Raw genomic sequence first — 27,385 nt, forward strand, 5'->3', positions numbered from 1 at the left:
CGGGACGGGACGGGACGGGACCGGACCCGCCGTCTCCCCGACGGGCGCTCCCGGGGGGGGGGCCCCTCCGAGGCCCGCCGCTCCCCCGGGCGGCAGGGCTGGGACCGGCGGTGACAGCCTGCCGCCGAGGGACCCCCGGGCACGCTGCGATCGCTGCTGCCGAAACACAAGCGGCCGCGCCGGGTCCAGCTGGAAACGTGTGTCCCGTCCCCCCCCCCCCCCCCACCGCCGCCGCCCCGGCCGCTCGTTTCGCTCTTCCCCGGGAAAGCCGGAGGCGGCTCCCCTCAGCGCCCGGCCCCGTCCCTCCGTCCCGACCCGCCGCCAACAGCCCCCACCGGGCCGGCGGCCGCTCCGGCGCTGGCCCCCGGCTCGCCCACCCGCCGCGGTTTTGCCTTTCCGGAGAAAATTCGCACAAGTAGGACTCGGGGAAGGGAGGGCGCGGGGTGGGGAAACATGGAGCAGTAGTGGCCCGCCGCCGGCCAGCCCGAGCTGCTCGGCCCCGACGGTGCGGCGGGGCGGGGGAGGGATAAACTCGCCCCCGCTCCCACAGCGGGTGGGGTTTCCACGCTGCCCGCGGGCAGCCGGGCGCGCTGGGTCCAGCAGCGGGGCAGTCCCCGGGGGAGCTGCGCGTCGGCTCCCGGGGTGGGGGGGGTGCCGCGGGGCAGGGTCCCGGGGTGGGGGGGGTGCCGCGGGGCAGGGTCCCGGGGCAGCGGCGGCGGGGCAGCTCCCCGGGAAGCGGCACCCCACGCAGCGCCCGCCCCGCGGCACGGCCGGACACGAGAAGGGACGGCCGGCACCGGCGCTCCCGCACGCAACGGGGACGCGCCGCGTCTAGCGCTCTCCCCGGGACGCGCGTGGACAAAGGCAGACGCGCTCCCACGCACACGTGTGTGTGTGTGTGTGTGTGCGCACAGGCGCGCGCCGGCGACACGCGGACCCACGCCTCGCGTCCACCGCCCACCCCGCCGTTACCGTTACCTCCGGCTCCGCGCCCCGCCGCCCCCGGCAGCACCTTGGCCATCCGCGCCGCTCCCCGCCGCCCCCGGGCGCGCACCGCCGGCCGCCGCGGGCCGGGGCGGGGCGGGGCGGGGCCGGCCGCACGGCGGGGGGGCGGGGCCGGGGCCGGGGGGCGGGGCCAGGCCAGCCCCGCACCTCCCGCAGGGGGGCGGTGTCCGGGGTGACGTCACCGCAGGCGCCTCCCACCAAGGGTAGGGGGCTGGTGGGTTCGGGGGCGGCCCGACCGCCCCCCCCCAACACACCCCCCCCCCCCCCCCGGCCCGGGCTGGGACGCGGGCTGGGCCGGGGAAACGGAGCCGCGGGAGACAGCTGGGTGCCCCCGGGGGTGAGCGTGTGTGGCAGCACGGCCTGCCCACCTCGTGCCTGGGGGTGCGTGGGACCTGGATCCCACCGGACGTACCGGCGCGGGGTCCCTGGGATCCCACCCACCGCCCATAGGAGTTACCCCGAGGCCCACGCCCGTGCGGTAACCCCAGGCATCCTCCCCGTCTCCCAGGGGCTCCAGCTGCTGCGCCTGGAGGAGGGGGTGGCTGCTGGGGAGCCACTGGGCTGGATGTAGCCCGTGGGGAGCTGGGGCAGCACCCCCCGCCGTTCTGAAACTCCCCGTTCCTAAACGCAGCCCCTTTCCCGTGCTGCCCACCCACTTCGTCGCGCATTTTCGCGTGAGCGGGAGATGCACATATCCCCTGACGTCAAGGGATTTCTGGCCGATGCCGGACACGGGCGCTGCGGTAACAGGAACACAGCACGTTTGTCAGCTCAGGGTCTCTTTACAGTTCAGCACACCAGCCCTGTGGGACATGTTTTCGTTAAGGCTGGAGCTACCGCTTCGTCTCCCCAGCCCACCCTGGCCCTACTGCCAAGGGTCTGGCGCAGGGGACAGCATGGGACACCTCCGCAGGTGTTCGCACCACGCTTTGTTCCCCTTCTCGGGGCCATGTGGGCACAAACTGGGTTCAGCTGTCCCTCTGCATCCTTTTCCCAGCACGGCCCCACAGGGCAGACCTCTTCTCGGATGACGGGCGCTGCCAGCACGCTGCTTGGGTTTCCCCATCTCGTTGCTCCAACCTTCTTCAGTCCAGCAAGCTGCCCAGCGACGCCAGGATTATCCATTCTATTTGTACTCATTTCTCCCAGCCCGTAACACACAGACGAGCTTTTCAGCCCCCAAAGGCACTGACAGTGGCTTCTGCTTCCTAAATACTGTGCCAAAGGGATAAAAGCAGGTAGGAATGCAGCAACAGGCTGAAGAGGAACGCACCCAGCACCACCGCAGCCCTGTAAAGAGGCATGGCAAGATGGGAGCTGGCCCCGGACCATCGCCACAGGGCTGGATGGATGCAGTCGGGACTCCAGCAGCTCCAGGCGCTGGGTCCACTCTGTGAATCGCAGCAGTCTGAGGCATTGCTTTTTCGAATCGCAAACCTGAGCTTTGCTCGGAGTTTGGGTTTTGCTTAGGTGCGAGAGACGGGGAAACTATAGGATATGGGAAAGGGGCAAAGGAGGGCAAAATACTGATGGTGAAATCGGGTTCCCTGGCACCCACATCCACACATCTCCCGTGGCAGCAGTTACCCCAGAACTACGTTTCCCATGTGAGCTGAGCATCCTCAGCGGTGCCCATCTCTCCGTGTTGGCGTGCAAGGCAAGGTGGCAGTCGGGTGCTGTCCCTGCAGGTATCTCTCTGAAGCTTTGAAACTGAGGCAGCTATTAGCTGTCTCCCTGAGGTCACCTAATACAGGCTGGGGTTACGCTCAAGCAGGAGAGCAGAGAATTGCAAATACTCTGCTGTTCCAGGGGCAGGCAAAGGAACCATCGCATCCTTGGCACACAATTTAGCCTCCTCAGGGGAGAAAACACAGGCTAGAGGTTAGGGTACCAGACTTGGACAAGAGAGGGATGTTCTGTTCCCTTGCCTCCTGAAGATGCCCTGAGTATCTCAGAGCAAGTCAGGCACAAATTAAGGTTTTTAAATGCTAAATCCTCTGCAAAATCATGGGGGACTTTGACAACAGATAGAGTTAGACACCTCGGTCCCCTGGAAGAACTGGCCTTTGGTTTTTCAGATTGTATAGCTGCCCTCTCCTACCTCCTCCAGAGATAAATGTTGGCTTTGCTTATAGACACAGGCAAACCACGAACCCGTTCAGGTGTAAATGAAGGTGAAATTTTGCCCTCGACTTGTTAGGTGCCTGTTCACAGCAGTGGATGAAGTTGGATGATGGCACTGCTCACCGAGCCCAGTTCAAAATGGCAATTCAAGCGCTACTTTTTGGCATGCTCCAACTTTATCATTTGGTTGGGCAAAATGGGACACATTATTTTGGTTATTCTGCTTCACAGTCTGTGTCATGGGGGACTGGGTGCAGTCTGGCTGTACCACCCTGGGACAAGCAGATCCAGCCTGTCCAAGGGCTTATTTTATATCTCATTCTGGCCCCACAGTCTATGCTCCCCTTTTACCTACTGCTGCGTGATGATCAGTGACAATTTCAGTGCTAGAGGAATAAATATGTCAAGAAAAAGGATTATCTTGCTGCCTTGTCTTTCAGCAGCATTGCAAGAACCTTGTGAACCATGTGGTTACGTTTCCAAGGAAAAGAGCCTTTTTTTCTGCCAAGGTAAGTGTTGTTTCTCTTTTCCCCCACATTATTCATTTTCCGGTATGTGTTTCCATGTGATTTTCAAAATCTTCTTCCTGTTCAACTCCATAAGTGGCCGCGAAGGACAGTAGGTTGGGGAGGGAGGTCTCTAGTCCCTCTGTGGTTTGATACGTCTGATAACCACTGGTAAGCTGTGTCTGCCCAGGAGGGAAAGGCAACTGCCCTTCAAGCTTCTCCCCTTTGCAGCTCCACTATTTTTATATGTATTTATTTATTCCTTTATTTATTTATATTTTAAAATAGATTGTTCCCCCAATTTGGGAATAGCTCCATTATTTTTGTCTTTTAATTTTCTTTATTTACTTATTGGTTTAATGTTGTTTCTCCAATGAACTTGGGGAAGGAAAGAAGTTCATCTTTCCACCCCTTTTGGTCCTAACCTACTCAGCCGGGGCCAAGTGCCACCACAACTCCAGTTGTCAGGTCAGCGGAGCGGAGCTGACAGTGCCATCTCGCTTCACTGCCTCCCTCCCGCTTCTCCCTGGTAACTACGGATCCAGGAGACACGCATCATCCACGGGCTGGAGGCACATGTCTGTTGTGACCTGCCATGGAAAATAAACACCTCTCATGGATTTCCCAAGCATTTTGGCGAGCTGCGTGGGAAGGGAGAAGCACTTCCAGGTGCCTCCCTGGCTCAGCAATTAGCAGTCCCCTGGATCACTCAGCATCCCTGCGCCATCCCAAATCCCCCACGGCTGGGGAGCTCTGAGCGGTTGCTACTGGTTGCAACCGCTCTAAGTGGTTGGCCATCCCAAACCACAAGCGCACCCGAGTATTGACGCTCGTTACATTTGCACCCACCCATGCGTGTAATCCCACAGATTCCTAATGCTGCAAGCAAACAAATAATTGTCCCGCTCAGCCTGACACTGCGGCAACCCCAAATGCCTGCACGCAGTTTCACTTCTTGCTGTCGCTGCTGCTTTTAACGACGGCCGATGGGCAGCCAGAGAGTTACAGCCCTGTTAACACCACCGCTGGCGATGGCACGAATGACCACTGTGCGATGTTGAGACCACAGCAAGAGCTGAATCAAGAAATCAGAATAGATTGCGTAGAAAGCTTCACCCAGTAAATTCAGTAAATAAAAGACCCAGAGCCTTCGACATGAAAGATGCCCTTACCATTATCTCAGGTGGAGACAGTCCTACCTCTTCCTGGTAGTCACAGGCTTCACTCACCCAGCACGCACATCTCCTTTCAGCAGAGACCCTTCTACCCATCCTCAAGCATCCCTGAAGCATCTCTAACTACTGAGCAGAGGCGAATCCTCTTGCAGGGCTGGAGCAGCGCTTTCAAACCCACATCTGCGGAAGGTTTTTAAGCAATCTTGCTACCAGGCAGCCAGTGAGCTCAGCAGCTCAGGGAGCCCCAAAGAAACTTACCCTGATAAATTAATAGCTACTGTTAAGATTTTCACAGTGACAACTGTGCATATTTATCAGGTCCCCTCTGATACGCACTTCACAGACAGCATTGTATTTGGAGGCAGCAGAAATATCTCCGCACATCTGTTTTTCCAGTTCTGCCAAAGAGCTTTCGTTTTTCTCTAATAACTTGACCTGTTTGGTTTCTGGCAGAAGACAGCTAAGCAGAGCACTCACTCTCTGGATTCGCTCCAGTACAAGATGAGGTCAGGACAACAAAGAAAAAGAAACAGCTGGATGGCTACAAAGAAGTGGGAACAAATAGGGCAGGGACCAGGGCTTTTTCTTTCCTTCCCTTTTTATTTATCCAATGGGATTTCATTCCTGGGCGTATTTATTCTCCCGGCAGACGGTATCACAAAAGCAGTGTTTCCTGCAAGCTGCTGTTGCAGGGAGCCTCCTCCAGCAGCCTGACCGTACCCAGGGTGCAGGTATAAATAGCACAGCCAACTAATCCCTCCTTTGGTCGGCTGTCAGGAAATGTGAGGCACAGGTCCTGGGGGTTTCCACTGAGATATTGCATCTCCTACACAAGCATTTTCATCTTGATTTTGGCAGCATGGGGTTCATACCCCCCACTCCCACTTTATTTTTCCATTTCATCACATTCTCATTAGTCTACCCAGGGCTTTCTGGACTGGGGGCTTTCACCTTGCATTTTTCAATCAGTCTTCTTTCTTTTTTCCGATATTCCTCCACATCATTTTAAAGCAGCAAGAAGAAAAATTGCCAGTGGGGCAGGAAGGAGGTGGAAAAGAGGGGAGGGATGAGGGAATGGAAGACAGGGAGAAGACATGCAATCATGGGAGAGAGACAGCGAAGCAGTCTGCACATGTTCCCCTGTTGGGAGAGTTTCTCTCTCTCTGACCTCACTTTCTCCATGGCCAGAAATTCCACCTCGAGACTTGCCAAGGAGACAATGCAGCATTCCTCTGCTGGGCCACAAAGCAAGTGTGAAATGTTCTGTTTTAATCATTTACAGAACAAAAGGAACACAACAGTCACTGTCTGATTCATATCTGCTGAAATCCAGCAGCCAAAGCTGTGGGAGAGGAGAGACAGATGAAGAAAGGAAAGGAAGAGGAGGTGTGGGTTTGTATTGGTTTTTTCTTCTGGTTAGTCACTGTGGACCTAAGGAAAGACAAGAAGGACCACGTTGGATTATACCAAAGTTTAAGAGCCCCCGGTGTCCTCTCTCTGATGTGGCCTCCGGTAGATGACTGCAGAGAAAACACAAGGAACAGTACAAGCGCAAATGCTGTTTCCTCTGGTACGTGGTCCCGTTTCCTTTCCTGAGCCAGAGGTTGTAGCTGCATCATCAGGTTTGAGAGCCCTTCCTAGACCTTTCTTCCATGATGTTTTCTCATCACTTTTTCAGCCCACTCATACTTTTGGCACCCTGGACATTCTGTGGCAGTGAGTTGCACAATGCAATTGTGCACTGCGTGAAGAGATACTTCCTTTGGGTTGTTTTAAGCCTTTCCTTATTTCACAGAATCTCAGACCAGTTGAGGTCAGAAGGGGCCTCTGGAGGTCGTCTGCTCCAACCCCCTGCTCGAGCAGGCCCACCTGGAGCCGGTTGCCCAGGACCACGTCCCGATGGCTTTTGAGTATCTCCAAGGACGGAGAGTCCACAACCTCCCTGGGCAACCTGCGCCAGCGCTCGGTCACCCTCACGGGAAAAAAAGCATTTCCTGACGTTCAGAGGGAACCTGCTGTGTTTCAGGTTGTGCCCATCACCTCTGGTCCTGGCGCTGGGCACCACTGGAAAGAGCCTGATTCCGACCTCTTTGCAACCTCCCTACAGGTACTTAGAGACATTGATGAGATCCCCCAGAGCCTTCTCTTCTCCAGGCTGAACAGTCCCAGCTCTCTCAGCCTTTCCTCACAGGAGAGACACTCCAGCCCCTTCATCATCCTCGTGGCCCTTTGCGGGGCTCTGTCCAGTATGTCCGTGTCTCTCTTGCACTTATTTACTTCTACGCCATTTATAATTCTTGTGCTTCTGCTGTATCCTCCTTCATAAGTCTTGTACTTCTACTGTATCCTCCTTCAAGCATCTCTTTTCGGCATCATCGAGTTGTAGTTTACTCAGTGTCTGCTTTCATAGAAGCTGCTCTGTCCCTTGGTCACCTTTGCCTCCCTTGCCTGGTACTTCTCCGGGGAACCTCAGAAATGTGCTCACTGCTCAAGGTACAGGTGAGCCATGCACTGACTTACACAGCAGCAGACCACAGAGAGGTTTCCAAAGGTTGGGCATGGCAAGCAGAGCACCAGTCTTCAAGACAAGGAGAGAAAGAAGAGTTAAGAAGTGATTTCCCAGTCATTGTTAATGCCATCCTTGGAAGCACTGGAACGACCAAAGGCTTCGCAAACATGTAGAAAAGGAGGATATGAGTAATAGCCAGTGCAGATTCAGCAAGGACAGAGCTGGTCAGACTCATCTAATCTTCTGCAATGAGGTAATAAACCTTGTAGATGAGGGGGGAGGTGCAGATGCCGTATATGTTGGTGTATAAGTAAGGCTTGTGATACTGTGTCATATGGTATCACTATAAGCAAGACAGGGACACCTGGACTAGAAGAAAGTATGAAAAGATGGATGCACGACTGGTCAAAACCGTTCTTGGAGGTTAGTTACTCATGCCATGAGGTGACGCAAAAAACCTCTCGTAAATCTGGTACTGATCAGCATTTCCACGGATGACTCAAAATCCAAGCATGGCTTTTTATGTTTACAGTTGACAGCAGGCTGGGACAAGCTGCCAGAAACCTGGCTGCAGGACTGGAGGTCGAGGCAGACTTGATGAGTATGAAAAAAAGGATGCGATCCAGTAATCCTCTATTGGGATTCTCCTTCAGTCCCCACACAGAGAACAAGAAACACTCACTCTGACCCATGGAAAGCCTTTTCCCTGCTTATGCCTGCCTTCAGCAGCACAATGCATAATTGGCTTAAATTACAGAAATTTAATTAGACACCAGGAAAACCCTTCCAGTGCAGTGAAGCACTGGGGTGGATTGCCTGGGAAGGCTGCCAGGACAGGTTGGTCCTCCATGGGGGGTGGTGGGTGAACAGGAGGCACTAGCCCTGCCTTCAGGCAGGAGGGAGGCATAGCTGACCTCTCAAAGTCCCGCTCAGACCTGCTTTTCTGTGATTTTTATGGTGGTGATGCTTTGTTACGGTATTGATGTTTTGTCTCAGGATGTTGCTATTATAATGCTGCTTTATTCTCTGCTCCTCTGCTAATAACTTCTCCTGTTCAGGTGGCTGGTTTGACCAGGGCTGAGTATTTTTTACCTGGTATTCTCAGACCCTGGTTACACAATTGTTTCAACACAGCATACATCCAAGCTGCTACTGGGATGGTCTTGTCCTCTCCCCCTTCAACATGTGCTTGCTCTTACCCCCTCGCTCGCCTGGCACCGCAGACCACACAGCTGCGCATGACTCAGGTCAGGAGACTGATCCAGCTGAAAACTCACCAGCCAGGAGGGAGGCAAGAGGAGAGATCAGTTTTCCATTGCTTGTTCTGCTATCTCACATCCTTTGTCTGTCTTGTCTACCTTGGATGGAGCAATCATGTCTTGTGCTGCGTTTGGAAAGCAGAGTGGAAATGTAAGGTGATACATGCACTGGTTTGAATAATCTTTTCCAGACTGAGGGATGTCTAATCCTGCTGTGCAGAGGAAAGCGGTGTCCGAGGAGCTCCTGCTGCCCCTTGGCTGGGAACGGGGCTGTGCAGAAGCCCTGGGAGATGCCAACCACCACCTCAGGAGGCAATGGATCACACTGGGTGGCACAGACTATTTCCCCATTAACACGAAGAGAATGCTAGGAAGCTGGTTGTCGTGTGTTTCAGCCCTGATCCCTGCCCCTCCAGGGTCCTGCCCCTTGACCAGGTATCACCACGAGCCTCATTTTGCACATCTAAAACATCTGTCTAGCTGCTAATACATTTCTTTGCTGCTCAACTAAAACCAACCAAATCTTGTTTTGCAGGAGAGGGAGCTTGTTCTTTGTCACTGAATACGTTTGCTAGGACTTGCAGAGTTTGCCAAGGTTAGGAGAAACGGGCATGGGTCACTGAGGGAAGGCACCGTTCAAGGGATAAGATGTGGAAGATCAAGAAGAAAAGGAGCTGGTGGAAGCTGTGTCACAGAAAATGCATTTTAAAGTTACTTGACTTCTTTTAACCGCAACTGGGTAATGAATGAGACAGCCAAGGGAAGGCTCTTGGCTTTATTCCCATTCCCTGTTAGACACTCCTCTGGGTGAACGCATGTCAGAGCAGTCTCTATCCTGACACCAAGTGGAGAGAACTCACAAGGACTCCTTTAAAATACGATCAAGTGTACGAGATTGCCAGTGAGAACAGCTGCTGGCCCCGCTACCTCTTCTAGCGCCATCATACAGTTTATAAGCATTTTTGTATTTATAGGAATTTTTTCAAGATCCTGGCTCTTAGCAGCAGAGGTTTACAGCAGAGAGAGTTACACATGATACAAGTCACCATACTGGGCTCCTGCAGTTTTACCCTCCTACCCCAAGTTTCCACCAGTGCTGCATGTGGTGAGCAGCCCAGTGGGTGCCCATGGACCATCCTTACTGGGCACAAGGTGGGTGTCAAGAGCAGCGGGGAAGTCAGAGAATCACAGACTGGTTGAGGTTGGCAGGGACCTCTGGATGTCATCTGGTCCAAGCCCCCTGCCCAAGCAGGGCCACCTAGAGCTGGTCACCCAGAGCCATGTCCAGACAGCTTCTGAATATCTCAAAGGGTGGAGAATTCATTGCCCTGAAAGTGAAGAGGAGGGTGCCTTTTTCTTGGGAGGAAGGGCCGGTGCTCAGTCGTGTAAGGTGACGGGCATTGCAGTGTGCCGGGGCGGTCCCACCATGCTGCCAAAGAGCAAGGCAGGGTACACAGACCTGAGCCCGATGTCTCTCCCAACACACCTAATTTGCACTTTCCAGCATGCTGCATCTCCAGTCTTCACCCATTTTCTCAGCAGGGGCTGGGAGCTTGATTTCCCCCTTCCCTGCACATCAGACCTCCAGGGCTGGCTGGCCAGAAGCCCTCCTGCAGAAGCTTCCTGTCACGCAGCTCAAGTCCTTGCCCCCACCTTACCTTGAGCACCTCTAACTCATCCTGAGAAACACATCTTTTTTGACTTTGGCCCTGGGCTTAAGGAGAGCTTGCTGCCAGGTAGGGTTCCCCCATGGATTCAGCCTCTGAAGCCTTCAGCTTCCCATGCCCATTTGAGGTTGTTTTCTCCCTGGGTGTCTTACTCTTCACTCTTGCCTTACACACCTCTACTTCTGCCTCCCAGGGGGAAAAAGCCCTCATCATGTTGCAAGACACTAGAAAGTAACAGAAGCTCCAGTGCCAGCCGTGGGCTAAGCCTCAAACCCCCAGCTAAGAAGCAGCAGCATCCGAGAGCGCTCTGCACCAGAAAGGTGAGAGCTTCTCTCCCCAGGGAAAAAATTCTGCATCAATTTAACACAGAAAGGTACAAAACACATCTAGCATCGAGCTGTTCCATCCCTCTGATGGATGGCGTTCAAAAGCAACACAGAAAGGAGGCACGGGTGATAATAAATTTATGCAGTGGAAAGCATTCAGTGGCTGCCCTGTGTTTTAAGTCATCTCCTAATTACTCTACATAGGAAAAAAGGAAGAGGAAAATGTATCACGCATGGACTTACCCAGCTGATCCAGAGCAAAGAGGGCTGGGGCACCTTCGGAGAGCTCATTGTCTGAGGGAAGAAGAACAAATGCTCGGGTAGGTCAGCTGGAGAGGTAAATGTGGCAAGCTGGGGTGACAATGCTGGTTTAATCACACTGCAGATAAGCCCCTGCTCAGCCTGCTTCCAGTTCACCCCTGACAGCCTTCATATGTGTGTTGTGGGGTCTTTTTAATCCAGCTGTTATTGAAAAACCTTGGAACCAGCTCAAGATGGAGACTTGGCAGGATGAACCCTTCTCCCCTCTCCAGCATCGCTGAAGAGCAAGAGTTCTGCTGCCCCATCCCTGCCCACGCTCAGATCCCCAGCTGTGCCACAGCTCTCCGCTCCCTTTCCCTGGCTCGCCCGGCGCTCAGGACATGGCCAGGAGCATCCTGCCCACAGCACAGCTCTCCTGCGTGCTACAGTCTCCTCCGACAATGGCAGCTGGAGTAGGTTTAACCAGCGGGAGCCGGAAAATGCTCCGGCTGGTATTTTTCAGCGGCTGAGCAAACCCTTGAGTCATCTGATAGTAATATTGCTGTTACTCAGTGCCTGTGGCAGGTTAGACCATGGGCTCTGGAAACCCCTGAGCTGGTGGCATCTTTCACCAAAAGCTTGTGGGAGATTGTTTTGGATCCCAAGACCAATCCCACCGCAAGCCCACCCATTCTTGTCTGCTCCCAGCTGCAGAGCGCAGCACACACGGATCCCTCGCTGCCAGAAAGACCTGTGGCCACATAGGAGCATATGGCCAAATGTTAAATGCCATTTATGCCTTGGAGTTGGTATGGATTTCATCATTTTCAAACATCTCTTGCAATGTCAAAATGCTGCTGAATTGCAAAAACTCGATGCAATTTAAAAAAAAAATTGCAGAAGATGGGTTCTTTTTCTGTTGTTCTTTTGGGGTTTTGGTGGGTTTTTTTTCCTTTCAGGTTCATGGCATTTGTTCAATGCATGGGTTAGACTAACAAACCTCTTAGTCTGGAATCTGTGGACTGTTCCTAGGGGGTTCAAGGAGGATGTTTAAGAAGGGCAGGTGCATGACACACCATACAGCAATCCATACCTGTGACATTTCTAAGACATCTTGCACCCCCTATAAAATGCTATTAGGCCCATCAGTTAGACTAAGCTGTAAGCCACTAGTTTAGGATAGCAGTGGGCTGCACACAAAACCAAAAGCCAGTGTATATCGATATTTCACTGTTTTCGATTTTTATAAACTCCTGATGGCAGCAACTCTGCTTTCCTCTGCTTTACAGACCCAAGCACAGCGGGATCCTGCACTCAGCAGGCATTTGACCATTACAGCTATAAACAGTAACAGGGACCATGCACATGGTGAAGATTTTAAGAAAATAACAGAAGCAGAGATTGTCCTAATGGGGAAAAAGGATGGACTACAGCAATCATCCCTGTGCTGGTCCCTTGGAGCCGCCCTGGGCTGGGTACCTGCAGAAGCAGTAAATGTGCTATAATAAGGATGCCACCCAGTGGTGCTTGGCTGGGGAGATTGAACTGAGGGCTGCTGGGTTCAAAAGCATAAACCTACTTATCTAATTCAGATCTCTTGGAAAAGGAGGTGATGCTGCATCTCAGACTGTCCCTTTCCACTTCCCCAGGCATCTGGGCTATCAGCAGGAAGCCAAGGGAAACAGATGGAGATAAGCAAAGCATTTTATCAAAGCAAAATGTTTCCGTTCCCAAGGTGCTGTCATCTGGAAGGCTGTGGGTTTATTTTGGTTTTAGTCTGGGGCACAGCATGTCCCAGCCAAAGAAGGAGCTTTGCCCAAGGAGGGGGACCCTGTGCTGGCCTGTGGGACGGGGACCTCCGGTGACAAAGAGGAGCTGGGGCTGAGCAGGGAGCACACGTGGCTGCTTCTGCCAAATGTTCGAATGGGGATTAAAAAGCAGATTACAGCAGCTAGCTGGAAATTAGGTAGAGACGTACCGACAGAGGAAATAGGTCTGCTGGCTCTTTCCCATTTTACCTGCCCCAAGTGCTTTCCTGAGACTGGCAATTTCTGGTGAGAGATGGACCCCAGCCTTGGGCTGGGACGTCTTGTACCATGCTAAGGTGGGCTGAAACCTTGAATGGTCCTGCACAGGGCACGTCAGCTGGGGCAGCCCTCAGCCCTCCTGTCGCTGCTGGGACAGCATGTCTCCCTAGAGCCATCCTGAACTGTCCCATGCAAATAAGATTGAAGAGAGAAGGGAATATTTTACCAGCTCTTCTCCTCACTCCTCCCCAACCACTGCCACCTGCAGAGTCCTGCTTGTGGAGAATGAGGGTGGTCACCTCTAGCACAAGTGGCATATCAACTTGCCAAAAGGTGGGTGTCGGAGGGGTTTTTTTTGGCAAAAGGCCACTCCAGAGAAGGAAGACAAGCCACAGATTGAGTGTGTGTGTCAGTGTGCCAGGTCCTGGCAAGACACTGCAGTTTAGGTCAGACCTTTCCCACCTTCACAGTGAGTACTGCCTTGCTGTGGACACAGCCCAGCAAAACCCCTTGGACCACTGGCAGCACAGTGAATGGCAGCAGCACATCGGGAAGGCTCCCAGCACGTTCACCGGGTGGATTAAAAACTAGCAATCATGTCCTACCTCCTTTCACACTGGCAAAGGTATGGGTCCCACCATGAGACAACCAGTTGGTTTCATCCAGCTTCCAGTTTTCACCAGGGTCCATCTCTGATCGGCAGCATCAAAGATCTGCTTGCAATGCCTCCTGCCACTCTCTCTGGGGAATAACCAGAAGATACTCTGAGTGCCTGTTGTGGTCTGCGCCATGGCCAGCTGCTGAGAAGCTTACGCCAGCAGAGGAAAATGTCTTGTCAATATTTCACGAAAAAAGGAAAAGAAAAAAAATCAAGAAAAAAACCTGTGTGGCTCACAGAGGACTATTGGACCAAGGAGTAGCTGACTCTGCCAAGCCTCAACTTATCACTTATCGACAAGTGTCCCTGCTGTGTCAAAAGGCCACCGATGCTTCGACCTCTTCCATTTTCTGTTGTCAGTCTGACCAATGCTTAGAAATTCCTAATCCCTCATGATATTTGCAGGGATGGGTTTTTATTTCTAAGCAAGGTGATGTGCCACAAGGGCATCTGTCAGGGATGTGTTTCTCAGCAATATGTGCCCAGCCTGACCGCTGTGGGGTCCTGGCCAGTGAGGGCAGTGGACAGGGGTGCTGGCCCTTGCTCCCGCATCCCAGACCCTCCATGGACAGGAGTTACAGGCTGGGAGTTACCAGTTACACATTACAAGCCGATGCTACCACTAGCCGCTTGGCTGTCACAACTGCCCCAGCCCTGGAGCAATGGCTGTGAGGCACCAGGGAAGGATGGAGATTACTGAGCAGTTAAAGCTGAAGCTCCTAACTCCAGAAAGTCCCTTTCTGGCATAGACACTGCATTATTTTCCTGACTATCAGGCATTCTGTGCTACCTACAGGTTTGCTGCAGCTGGGAATCCATGGAGATGCGTGGAGACATTTTCCCTCCCTGACCCCTTGGACCTGTGCATCCCTGGTTGGGTAGGCACACAGGGGCATTTCATGCTTCCCTAAGTTTTCAGGATTACAGGGATCAGAGAGTGAATAGAGTCCTTCTAGCATCAACAACCTCTGATTTATCAAGGAAGCACACAACAGTGTTTGGATGCAACAAAAAGTTACTGCAGAGCTTTTTTGTCTCTGTGGGAAGATGCTGAAGAGGAGGTGACAACAGGGACTTTCCGTAACGCTGTCTAAGGCAAACCTGGACCCCAAATGGCACCAATGGAGCTGGTTTCATGGCGAGGTGAGTCCACTGAGACTCACCACGCTGGCAGCTGTGCATCCCTACTCAGCCTCTGATTTTCATCATCATCATTTGTAGGAACTTGTTGTAATTTAATGCTGCCAGGGCCCTAATTCAGGGATGGGCAGGTAGCAGTGGAGGGACACCAGCACACCAGCACCGTTTCCTTAGGGATCCAGGCAAAGAAAGAGATGGATGGGCCCTGTTTCCACAGGGAAACGAAGCATGGCTGAGCCACACCGCTGCACTTCCCAAGTACTGGTACCTCCCAGCCACCATCCCACCGGGGGGAGATGCTGGAGCCGGGGGGGCTGTGGGAAGGGGCAGCAGCCCCACATTGGGGTATGGTCCCAGTAGCTCCCAGCACAGCACAGCCCAAGCCCCAGCCCCAGCACACTGCCGGGTCTCACCAGGGTGAATCATGGCTGTGCCGGTGCTTCCCTGGCTGGCCAGACCTGCGAGAGGTCATTTCACATGGTCTCTTGCTCAGCACCTTAATTAAGTAGAATTAAATACTTGTGCGTATGCATTTGCTGAGCAGCAAACAGGACAGGTCACTGCCGTGTGCAGGCGGAGCTTGACTGGAGTTTTTTTGATGTAGCAAATTCACCTGAAGTGCAATTAAGAAGTACTGAGACTCTGGGTGAATTTGGGTTGAATATGTAATTAGTTTTAGCTGAAAGAGAAGAAAAAAAGTTCTGAGAAAAGCTGCAAGGCTCCATTTTTGACATTTAAAAAATGAAACTTTTTTGTTGTTCTTTCAAATGATGTTTTTGGTTTGAAAGTGACCTAGTTTGCTTTTTCTTTTCCTTTTTCTTCTTTTTTTAAGTTATGAAAAGCACTAAATAATCTCAAACCAGAATGTCTTGTGCCATGCTTATGAAAAGAAATCAAAGAAGAAAAGAAACATTCTCCTTTAGGGGGTGACCCAAAACAAAAAAGTATTTTCAATTTTTCCATTCAGCCACTGAAATGAAAAACCTATTATTTGTATAGCTCCACTACTGAAAGGCATCTCATCAATGCGTACTGCTGGCAATTTCTTCTTTCCACCTGCCAAGGGAGAGGTTTGTCTGCAAGTTCAATAAAAGTATAAGAGAGAAATAACGAAAGGGCAATGTATCAAAGAAGATAAAATGGCTTTCTCATATTCACTCCTTTCTCTGAAAGAAGAAAAAACCAAACCTCTGCACCTCAGCTCTTTGCCCACCGTCCCCCTCTGCTCAGAATCATACAAACATGAAATCATATAGACACGAGTCCTGAGCTCCCACCACACAGAAGATTAATTGCAAATGCAAAACTTCTGACTTTACTGATACATAAGATCCAACCAATATTAGAGAAAGCAAAGGCCAAAATTTACTGGGGACAATAATACCAGCAATGAGAAACACCTAAAAGCTCATAAACCTCAGTCACTGCTGTAGCTTTGGGGCATCCATCCCTTCCCTTCACAGCACAGCTTGGCACCAGCAGAGGCTGGTGGTGCCAGGTCCTCATGGCCAGCATCACGGGGTCAGGGATGGGTTTGTGGTCCCTGTCTCACCACAGAGCATCTGTCATGCCCACCTACCGCTGCGGCCACCCAGAAGGATGGGATGAGAGGGAAAGGGATGGGTACGAACACAGACCAGGGCCCACTAGCTGCATTAACCTTCGTGTAATAGACTTCTCACTAAAATGCAAAGCTGAAGATAGAGGCATTGCTGCTCTGCCTGGTGTCTCACCAGGGCTGGGGTTTATGCTCCAACTGCCTGAAGTGCTCAGCCTTGTTGCGGTCAATAGTCAACACCTATTTCCTCCATCTTTTAAGAAGACGACAAATCAAATGTCAGATTTTCGAAAGTGCCTGCATTCAGATCCTGTCTTCAGTCTTCACTTAGGACAGGGGGAGCTCATTTTACACACCTACAGATTCCACCAGTCCTCTAAGAAAAAACAACATGAGAAAAGACCTGACTCACATTCCTGCTATGTGTCATATCATGATACAATATAAAAAATAATAGGGGCTGAATGAATTAAGACCCCTTTTACTTCACAGCTTTCAGTATACCTCAATAGCACCCACACAGATGACAAACATCTGTCCATTTTTGGTCTAATCTGCAAATCTCTTCCAAACTGCAGAATAAAATAGCGTAATATTGGAATGACCATTTCAGCAATATTTTACAACCCCTCTAATCTGTCAGAAGTGGCTGTCGGAGGACAAGCCCCAGTTAAGCTCCTCTTCTGGAGCATTTCCAGTTTAAGACAATCTGCCACGCAGCCTCTCTGGGCACTCAGCTGCTACATGGGGATTTTTTTTTTTTTAGTACCATAAACTTCAGAATTCACACGGCCAGAACAGCAGGAAAGTAAAAGTTAATGACCTGAGACTAACCCAGACAGACAAGAGATTAAAGTGTCAAACCCCAAACGCTCCACCACACAGGGACTTGATCTGGAGGACAAGAAGAAGCTGGCAGCGTTTTGCCAAGGACTGCCCTCAAAATTGGCTCCATCCATCCGGCTCACCAAAACCAGGTGCTGCTGAGCGGATATGCAGACGCTGTATGAAGGATCTCCCATTTCTCTGAGCTATCGTATCTCCTTGTTTACAGTTAACTTCAGAGCTCTAGCTGCAACCACCTACTTGACAGGGGGCAAAAATCAGTGGCATCTTTCAGAAGACACAGACTCAGCTACTTCTCTCCTCCACAAGGAATGAAGGGCATGGTTTCATTAGATGCTCAGTCCAATCTGATCCGGGCACTGGTAGGGCTGGTGACCACCAAGGGCTGGTGATCCCCTAGGGCTGGTAACCACGTAGGGCTGATGATAACCACACACCACCTTGCTGGTCTGAGCCCCCAGAGCAGCACACAGGAGCCCTTTGCGCTTAATGATTTGTTTGTTTAGATGAACAACCTTTCCAACCCCTTGTAGCACCCAAGAAGAGCTCACGTGTGAACCCTTCTGAGCAGGATCTGGCCCGGGCGAGTTGGGCAGTGTGGGGTGCACACAGCTGGGTCCTGGGCAGCAGAGCAGCCCCAAGCCACACCATCACAGGGCTTGGTGACCAGGCCAGGGCGAGTGACTACAGAGCCAACACCAGCATGTTGCAGCCCCGTGCAAAGGGGGAGCGAGCATTGGCAGGGACTGGGGCAAGAGGAAGGGCTACACAATGGCTGAGGTGGCCACCAGCCATGGGAGCTCTGGTAGATGGGGCAGGAGGGAGAACACTGAGGAGCGTGGGGTTGAGTATCAGTTTGGAAACCCAAAGGTATCCAAAGGGAGGGTGGGACAGGGGAGAGAAATCTCTGTTTCTGCTCACATTGCAAACCCCGCAGTGGGGGCTGGCCATTGCTAGTGTGTTTTCCAGCAGGAGAGGGCACCGACCCTAACCTGTGCCTCTGAGCAATTTGTGGGGTTTGGGATGGACGTTCGCCACCCCAAAAGGATGAGGTGGGCAGCCAAGGCAGGACTGAGGCTGAGGCAAGAAGCAAGGACTGAAGAAGGGAGCTTGGTCCAGCTGGAGAAGAGGACAAGAGCTCAGGCAGACTGCAGGAGAAGGTCTCGGGCAGCAGACTGCAGGAGAAGGTCTCGGGCAGCAGTCTTGCAGCAGCCATGCATGGGATTAAATGTTACGAGACAGGTCCCTTTCCCTGGGATGTTTCCCAGTGCCCTGCAAAAAATACTGAGATAGCGACACAGCCTTCCTCTCATCAGGCCTGGGCTGGAAATGTCCAGCCCTGCACTCACCAAAATGGTGTATACATCCTTATGGTGCCTACACAGTAACCTAGATTCTTCCCACTCCCAATGAGTCCAAAGAAGTTAAAGCGTCCCCTGACCTTCAGTTTTGCTTGGAGCAAAACTTTTATGTGTCAAAAAGGCCATGTATGCCAAATGTGGGAGCAGTGCCGAGGTGAAGTCGCATCACTTAGGCAAGCAGCAGCTGCTCTTGGGCAGGTATCGCTGCCCTGCGGAGGCATCACCTTTCTGCACCCATCTCTCCACAGCTATTCATCTGCCCAAGGGCAACGTGAGCGGGAATGAGAAGGTCTGACCGAGCTTTATGGAGCTGAGCAGGGCAGGATCAGGCCTTGGAGGGGTCCATCACAAATCTGTGTAACTGGGAGCACAACGGCCACAGTGCAGGGCACAAGGTGATAAACCGCTTCCACTGTACCACAGAGCCTTTAATCACCCACTGCTGTTCTTTACTGCCTTGGATGTGCTCTCCCTTAATTAGCCCGAAAGTGACTAATGAGCTATTTGTTAATGCCATCATTCAAAAAGCTCTATTTGTAGCTGGTCTAAAAGAGTTTTTTTTAAAAGAGGTGAGTTTCAGCCAACTGGCACAGAGCATGATCACAAGTTAATTACATGATCTCATGGCAGTTATCTCGAACTAATACATCATTAATCTGATCTTACGACAGCTAAAGGAGAAGCCTGGAGCCAAGAAGCACTTGAAGGCTCCACAGTCCCCAGGACAGAAGCCCTTTTTATAAAAGCTGCAGGTTTACACACAGCAGGCACGTCAGGACAAGCTGCAAGTTGTATCGCTCCCCTCGCCCCGACAAACAAAAACATTCAGGAGCCAGGAAACACACGATCTCCTCCGAAGGGAGCCTTCCCAAAAGTGCAGCTGCCTTCCCCCTGCCTCGGTTCAGGGCTGCGAGGACAGCCAGAGTGGGAAGGGGCTTGGTGGCAGGCTCCCAGCATTGCTCAGGGACCCCAAGGCATTTCTGATAAGCCCTCTGTATGACAAAGCCCTTTTGGAGGACCTGTCCCAGTCTGATCTAAGGGGAGATATTGGCAGGTGGGTAGTTTCAGATCGCCCACACTGATGGGGACAGGCACTAGAAGCTCCTCAATATCCTCTATATCCCTTTGGATATAAAGGTTGGAGGCAAATCAATAAATACGTCCCTACTTACATGTCATGATTTCATTTGAATAAGTCATCCCTAGCTAGGGACACACATCTACACAGATACCCAGGAACCAGAAAAAAAGCCTGAAAAGCTTTGAAAATACTAGCTTCAATTTCAGCCAAGCTCTTACTTTCACTCCTGAGCAAGGGTACCCCCTGAAACAGTCCTGAAGGAGCTCACAAGCCTGTCCCAGCCATCCCACAGGCTGGGACCCCACAGGATGCCAGGAGCCACCTCACAGCACTCCGGGACTGCTCTGATGATAAGGTACAGGAGATGCTGGGTGTGCATGTTGACCTAGATTTGGGGTGGGTTTAAGATCTGTAAGGTCCTCCAAGTCACCATGTGGAATAAAACTTCCCTCTCTTACTTCTCTGGTTTTCTTCCAAAATCAGCAAACTGAATTGCAACTCAACGATTCAAATGTTAAAGCACTTGAAGCAAAGCTTGTGTCTCCCTTTGTGTCTTTTGCAGAGCTCTCTGTGCTAAACTAGCGATACCAAACACCACCACACCTCATTTCTGCCAGTTATTTTCACAGGTGATTAGCTGCCAGGTTATTTTAGCAGTAACAATTACTTATCTATTTAAGAGAGGATGATTTCTCTCTGCTGTTCCTGTGACCTCTCAGAAAGCCCACAACTGTCTTTTTTTTGCATTCATAGCTGAAAATGTTCCCATTCCAGCCTGTTTGGACAAGATCTTTCAAAAACCAGTAAAATAGAAATGGTAAATCTTACCTGACAAAACACCCGTGATTTCTCTGGTGACAAAAAGTGTCTGTGCCTTAGTGCTGCAAGAGCAAAGCTTTCTTGGGGAGACGTTTGTCCTCCTTTGGGTAAGGGCTCCACGAAAACTATGCAGCCATTGCCTGGACTTGCTTTGGTCTGGGTAGGTAAGTCACAGGAATTCAGCTGCTCTTGTGTGTTCAAAGAGCTTCAAAATGCTCTACACCACCTATCGGCATTATGGTTTCCGCAAGTATGTGAGGTATGCATTTGTCTTCCTGAGTCATATAATTATCTTTGGGAAAGTAACCCACAGAAGCACAGCAGAGGAGAAAAAGAAACCAACTGGCCATGTAAATCCCTCGGCGGCCGGCAGTAGCCCTTCAAGGAGATCACCTTGAACAGAGGCTTTGCTAATTCATATGTCCCAAATGTCAAAGCTAGCGGAGCTGCTGGGCTGTCCGCTTTGGTTCCTGCCTTCCTCAGCAGTTTGCAGCAGCATGTGCAGGGAGTGCCGAGGAGAAGGAGCAGCACGGTCTCGAAAGCAGCCACAGCGCTGGAAGAGCTGATCTGAAGCTCGGTGGGTTGCAACGGGTTACAGGGTGGCTTCTGGCCAGGAGGAAAGGTAGGGTGAAATAGTCCCTGATGACTGCTATTCACAGAGGCTGAGTCATCAGTGATACAAGCTGAAAAAATGATGTGATGCGGCAGTGTCTGGGCTAGTTACATCTTGATAAGGATGGCGGGTGTCTTCCTGGGTTTTCCGTTGAGTCAGAAGCACCTGGGGAAAGGTGACACCAGGAAAGGGATTTCTGCCATGATCAAATGCCACCTCAGGCAGTCTCAGAAGTGGAATAGATACCATGAGAGAAAGGGATACCATGTAGGTGAGCTTCCCAGAGAAGCCCCTTGTGCCAAACATAAGGGAGGAGAGAAGGCTGAGAACAAAGAGCAAACAGTGAAGGGGGCCTTGGTTACACCATCTTCTCACAAGGAAGAATTTGGGCTTACTGTGGAGTGAATGGCTCCAGCAGATGTTCACACCCTGCAATGTTTTTTCAGAGTTGCCAGTTTTCCCAGATGACTTGTAACATGGACATCTCAGAAGTGAAGCTCCAATTTGTGCATGACAACAGCAAGCTCACTTGAGTGTAGGCAGTCCATGCACCTGAGGCAGATGTGAACAGACCTTGGGTTTTGCTCCATCTCCCAAAAGACCAGCTCTATCCATCACCTCTCTTGACAGCTTACGGTACTCAGGAGGCGATTTCAAAATGATGAGCTCAGCTGTGAAGGACTTCCAGCCACCAGGTTAGACAGAGAACCTCATGCCTGGGAGGCAAACAACTCCCATTCCCAGGGCCAGGAGGACTTCAAGCACCCATGTGCACTGAATGACACAGAGAAACGTGCTGTGCAGCCTTTGAGCCAACTCTGATCAGTGGCCTTTGCTCTTTCCAGCTGGGGCTCGGTTTTATCACCCCATCCCAGCTTTGGCCAGCATTGCCTAATGCCTCCGACAGTATCTGGCTGTGCTTGGCACCGGCGTGAGCAGGCTGGGACGCTGCCAGGCGTGAGGTGGGCTGCAGGCTGTCTGTGCATTTAGGAAGCCAGCGGGTCCAGGAGCAGCAGACATCAGTCAGGGAGCAAAGACCCTCAAAGACCCTGCGTTCCCACGCTTCCCCCAGAGGCATGTCTCAGCTCTGACCATAACGGAAAAAACATCCGAGCTCTTACCAAGAGGCATTTTGGGGACTGCCAGCACGGTGCCATCTGGTGCCAGCTGTGGTGGCAGCCGGTGTGTGGGGAGGTGAAAGATTCAGGCTGTGCCACCGCCTGTGCTTGGGTGAGGAGCTGAGAGAAGCCCTGGCTATGCTGGGATGTCCAAAGGCCATCCTCACACGCAGGCTCATTCACCACAGCTGCAAAGCAGCAGGAGCAGCCCTGGCAGCGTCGAAGCTCTCCACCAGGCCCCTGGGGTGCTGATGCCCCAAGGATGGGGATGCCCCAAGGCTTTGACTCTGTACTGGGAGACATTGGAGAAACCACTCCGCTTGGACGGATGTCAACCGATGGACGTACGTGCAATGGAGGCTTTGGATTAAGCTTGTTTTTTCAAAGAAAATCCTACATAGCAGGCTTGTAATTACAGCGACATCAAGTCCTGATGGCTTTTCCAGGCCTGCTGACACAGGACACACTCTTGCCCTCCTCCCGGCGTGTTCGTGCGGGGCTGCGGTCGCCCTGCCGTGGCACAGGCTCATTCGCTCTTGCACAAACATCCTGGGGAGCCAAAACCGCCTTCAGAAAGGTGAGCAGTCGGCGTCGCGTAATTCACGGCACTCCACGGCTCTTACGCTGTGAGTCATGAGCTCCCTGGCAGATTTACAGCCAGCGGCACCGGTCTGCCTTGCAGACAAATGGAACGGGTTGCAGCCCAAGCCAAGCTCCCAGGTGAGACGGGGTGAGGCAGTGATGAGCAGTCATTGCACAGTGTTGCATTTGCTGCAGAAGGGTTCACCCACAAAGGGGGTGTCTCTCATCTCTTCCCACCCTGTGCTGGGGACAGGGCATGGTGCTGGATGTCACCAGCCTCCTGTCCCTTCTCCAGCCACATTGCCTGAGCCTTTGCACCTGGGTGCCCATGTCAAAACTCCCATCCCTCTCAGCTCGCCCTGCTCACCAGTTCTTCTGAACTGGGGGGGAAAGGCCTTCACACCATGGCCTGTCTTCTGCTAAACATCTGCCCAGCTGCAAGCACTATGCTCCCCAAAAAGAGCAGGGCAAATGGAAAGAGAGGGTCACAGCAGGTGAAGGGATGAGAAAGGCCATCCCACTGTGGCTGGCAAATTCTGTCTGAAAACAGACACCTTTTCCTAGGAAAGCCTTTCTGGGCACCACCTCGCAGGGCAGCTGAAGGATGAGGTTGGATGGGAGGTTGTCCATGTCCCGAACACTGGTGGGGTGCTGCACCTCTGCCTCTCGGGAGCAGCGGCAGAGCCTCATGGCTGAGTGCTGGTCTGTCCCTCGTCCCCATGCTCTGGGCACTGCCCCATGCACATTATGCTCTCTCATTCAGTAACACTGCTGGGTTACCTGTGTCGAGCGAGGGAGAGGAGGGAAGCGTGGCTGGTGGGAGGAAGGAGATAAGTCCCAGGCCAGCCGCAGGCAGCAGGGAGTCTCTGGTTACTTGTGGGGCAGGCAGAGATGGGCAGCAGCTCTTTGGTTACTTGGCGGTGGGAGAGTCAGAGAGGAGTTCTGTCTCACTGAGACCCTGACAGACACCACAGCCATAGCCATCCTAATTTTCTCCCTGGTGAAGGACAAGAGCAGGCTGAGGAACCCTCTTTGCTCAAAATCCCAAGTATATCATTCAATGCAATTGAGGCTCGGGCAGGATCTCCGCTGGCAGATGGGAAACACTTCAGCATTTTGTTTAAGCTGCAGTATTTTTCAGAGGACTAAGTTAGACATAAAATATTTACAGCTCTCTCTTCAGAGGAAGCTGCCTTTGGGGATGTCATTCTGTGTTAAACAAAATCAGAGCTCTGCAGGGAAAAATAAAGAGGGAATCCAGCTGGTCTCTCGTTGAGGGGCTTCCCCAGGATCAGACAAGAGCAGGAAAGGGGTTGGTAAGGCAGTGGTGGTGTTGGCAACTGTGGGGGGAGTTCCATGGCAAAACCAGACCTCAGTGGCCGGTGTAAAGGATGCCTTGTCCTTCCCTCCTTATCTGGCTGCACGTAGGGGATATGACATCCCACGCTTGGTCTGGCTCCTAACCTGTCCTCCTTCAGTTCGGGGTTAACCCAGCACCTCTGCTCACTGTGGCTCACCCGCACACGGCCCTGACCTCCCCCAGTCCCGTATTTCACCATCCAAGGGCAAGCCCCCGCTCGCTCCCAGCTCGGCCGGCACCCGGCGCGCCTCTCCCGGGGCTGCAGGACTGGGGCCACCGGGCACCCCAGACCCAGGTCCGTCAGTGGAAGGTGCTGGTGCTCGGGAGGTGCTGGTGCCGGGCCACCAGGTCCTGGCTGACCACCTAGCTGGCCATGTTTCACGCTTGTTGGATGGACACGCAGACAGATGCCCATTGATGGTTTGACATGAGTGGAAGAGGGAAGACTCAAGTCTTGCTTGTATAGGCTGGGGTGTTTAAAAAGCAGACCAAGTGGGACCTCAAGATAACAGTAAGCCGCAAGCTTGCTCCTGTCTACCATTTAAAATGGAGTGTGAAAGCCCTGCTGTGGTGGTGGGGAGAAGAGAAACAAATCTCCCTCCTCCTTTCTCCAAGACAAATAAGTCTCCTTACCCCCAAGAGTCCGGTGCTGATTTACGAGGGTGTGATCTCTGCCTCCAGGGTCAGTTGTGGCACAGACACCTAATATCTTGCTGCTGGGATCAAAGAAATGCAGCCATCAGCCACTTTCTCCCAATTTCCTCCTGGCTGCCCCCCCTTCCCTGCGAACTGTGCAGTGGGATGCTGCGGTCACATCCCGGCCCACATCTTCTGCAGGTCCCTCTCTAATTGCAGGAACACCTGGATGCATCCAGGGCTCAGCCCCGCCTGACTCAGGGTCCCCTCTGCCCACTGGTATGGGGGGAGCTGCTCACTGGGCATGAGGATGGCCCAATTGTAAGCCCCCACCGCTAATTACACTGAGCAAGGGTTTGGCCACCAGCCTCAGATGTGGCATGGTGGAGGGTGAGTCCCTGTCACCAAGCCCCTGCCTCACTTCAGTTCTTGAGAAAACCTAAAGAAGACCTTGGGTTTGTTCCACAACAGAACAAACCCAAAACCTGAAACTTCTAAATATCTCATAAAAGAGAAATGCCGTTTTCCAGCCAGGTCTACTTGCTGCTTAAGAAAACAAAACTGTCTCCACCATAAAAATATCAGCATTGCAGTGGCAGTTGAAATGTGAAGCATGCCAGCTCCTCTTCTCCTTTCACATTACTGCTCGAGTATTCTTTAGATTTGCATTTTGCAGCAATAAGGGACTTTTGATTTATGCATGTTATTTAAACTCTCAGAAAGGAACCAAAGTAACAATTATCCACCCCATGGCCTGCTGATTCACAAGACACTCTGACAAACACAGTGATGCCGTGTAACCAGTATGAGCTATTGGTGAGGAAAAACCATAAAGAACTGCTCAGGTCAATTATGGAAGAACAGCATCTAACAGGATGTGTGCAGCTGCAACCTGGAGACTGAGACACCGGGTGATTTAATCATCCCTTGAGGTAATACACAGCCAGTTGTGACTTTCACATGCACATGACTGAAAAATTCATCAGCAGTCCGTTGGTGGGTAGCAATTCTTAAGTGGAAACAGCTCCAGCTGTGGGGCAAAGAGAGACCTCCTCAGCTCAGTGATGTTCTCCCTGTTGACTTCAAGAGATGATGGATCAGACCCCCAGTTGCAACAAAGTGAGTGGATGGGCATAGCTCTATCTTTTTACTGTATGATACACAATAACTGCCCTACACTTCTTAAGAGCCAAGAAGACACCTCCTTTAACACTGAGATGTTTGTGATGCTGCCAGTAAACTGAAAAACCTTCCTGTGGCTTTACCAGACAGTTCACCATAACAGTCAATCCTACCCACGTTGGTCACTGTGATTCTTTAATCAGATATCATAGGTATGAACTCTTTTCAGAGGGTTGTTTAGGGTTTTTTTGCTACCACTCATAAATTAAGAATATAATATTAAATACATTCATTTTTGCCTGACTGCCTCTCCCCCAAGGAAAGCAACTGCTCTCAACCCTCTTTCTGTTCTTGCTGCTACCCACAATGCTGGAAGTGTGCCAGGTAGGTCTGAGCAAATTGGAGGCACCTTCTTCTAGGGTGTCCTTATTTCAGCTGGGATAGAGTTAATTTTCTTTCTAGTAGCTGGTACAGTGCTATGTTTTGAGTTCAGTATGAGAAGAATGTTGATACACACTGATGTTTTCAGTTGTTGCTAAGTAGTGTTTAGACCAAGCCAAGGATTTCTCAGCTTCTCACACCCAGCCAGCAAGAAGGCTGGAGGGGCACAAGCAGTTGGGAGGGGACACAGCCAGGGCAGCTGACCCAAACTGGCCAAAGGGTTATTCCAGACCATGTGACGTCATGCCCAGTATAGAAACTGGGAGGACTTGTCCTGGGAGGGATGGATCACTGCTCGGGAACTAACTGAGCATTGGTTGGCAAGTAGTGAGTAATTGCATTGCACATCACTTGTTTTGTATATTCTAATTCTTTTAGTATTACTATTGTCATTATTATTATCATTATTATTATCATATTCTTCCTTTCTGTACTATTGAACTGTTCTTATCTCAACCCATGAGTTTTACCTTTTTTTTTCCTGATTCTCTCCCCCATCCCACTGGGTGGGAGGGGAGTAAGTGAGCAGCTGTGTGGTGCTTAGTTGCCAGCTGGGGTTAAACCACAACATAGGGCATAGAGCAATCCCATGGCTTTTCCCCAAATGATGGTGTGACAGAGGCTGTCCTTTCCCTTTTCCCTCCTTCCAGTAGCCAATTACCCCAAGCCCCCCCCCCCAAAATGATGGCACTCCTTGATTCCCTCCATATTTCAGTCCCTTCTTTCCCCACCAAGCTGGCACAGTCCCCTGCAAACCCACCTTGTACTCCCTTATGGAGACAGTGAACCACATCGAGTGTACAGCTTGCATCATCTGAAAAGCCAAGAATTAGGCTTTTCCTCCAAGATTTTTTCATGAAGGATAAAACATTGCATATGTGCCCTGGCTGGGAACCGAAGGAGACCAAATCTACCTCTTTTCCCCCATGAGCAAGCTATAACAGCTCATTCTTGGCTGTCTGTGGTTTGGGCTCTGCTGGTGGGGTTTCCACTGCTGGTTTTTTTTCCCAGGCACTGGAGCCTGCCCACCAGCCTCCACAGTTTTCCGAAGGGCTGTCATTTGTGTCCGCAGCGGCCAGGACACACGGAGGTCCCAGGGCTTCTCCCTGCCCATGGAAGAGCCCTGTTCACTCAGCACTTGCACACAGGGGTCAGCAGCAGCTCCCGTGGTCCCTGTGCCCACCCTGCTGCCTCCCAATTGCCAGGAAAATT

At 51.9% G+C, this 27,385-nt stretch overlaps 1 protein-coding gene and 1 long non-coding RNA gene across 3 annotated transcripts in view; one reads left to right on the forward strand and one right to left on the reverse strand.

Annotated features, from left to right (window-relative positions):
- The window catches only part of AMOTL1 (angiomotin like 1), a 74,711-nt gene extending 60,977 nt beyond the window's left edge, over window positions 1-13,734 (reverse strand). The window contains exons 1-2 of one of the 2 annotated variants that reach the window (XM_069808363.1): window positions 13,444-13,734; window positions 10,815-10,865 (exon numbers count right to left, since the gene is read on the reverse strand). In XM_069808363.1, coding sequence (XP_069664464.1) covers window positions 10,815-10,865; window positions 13,444-13,528 — 136 coding nt within the window. In that variant the 5' untranslated portion in view covers window positions 13,529-13,734. Of the gene's footprint in view, window positions 1-978; window positions 1,091-10,814; window positions 10,866-13,443 lie in introns of those variants that run through there. The other variant, XM_069808364.1, reaches the window with a different exon arrangement.
- LOC138690167 (uncharacterized) lies at window positions 7-9,644 on the forward strand. Its single transcript, XR_011328989.1, has 3 exons — window positions 7-197; window positions 3,570-3,638; window positions 8,770-9,644. It is a non-coding gene; the product is annotated as an uncharacterized lncRNA (long non-coding RNA).
- Window positions 13,735-27,385: the final 13,651 nt, after the last annotated feature.

Source organism: Haliaeetus albicilla, chromosome 20 (assembly GCF_947461875.1).
Source record: "Haliaeetus albicilla chromosome 20, bHalAlb1.1, whole genome shotgun sequence".
Taxonomy (NCBI): Eukaryota; Metazoa; Chordata; class Aves; order Accipitriformes; family Accipitridae; genus Haliaeetus; species Haliaeetus albicilla.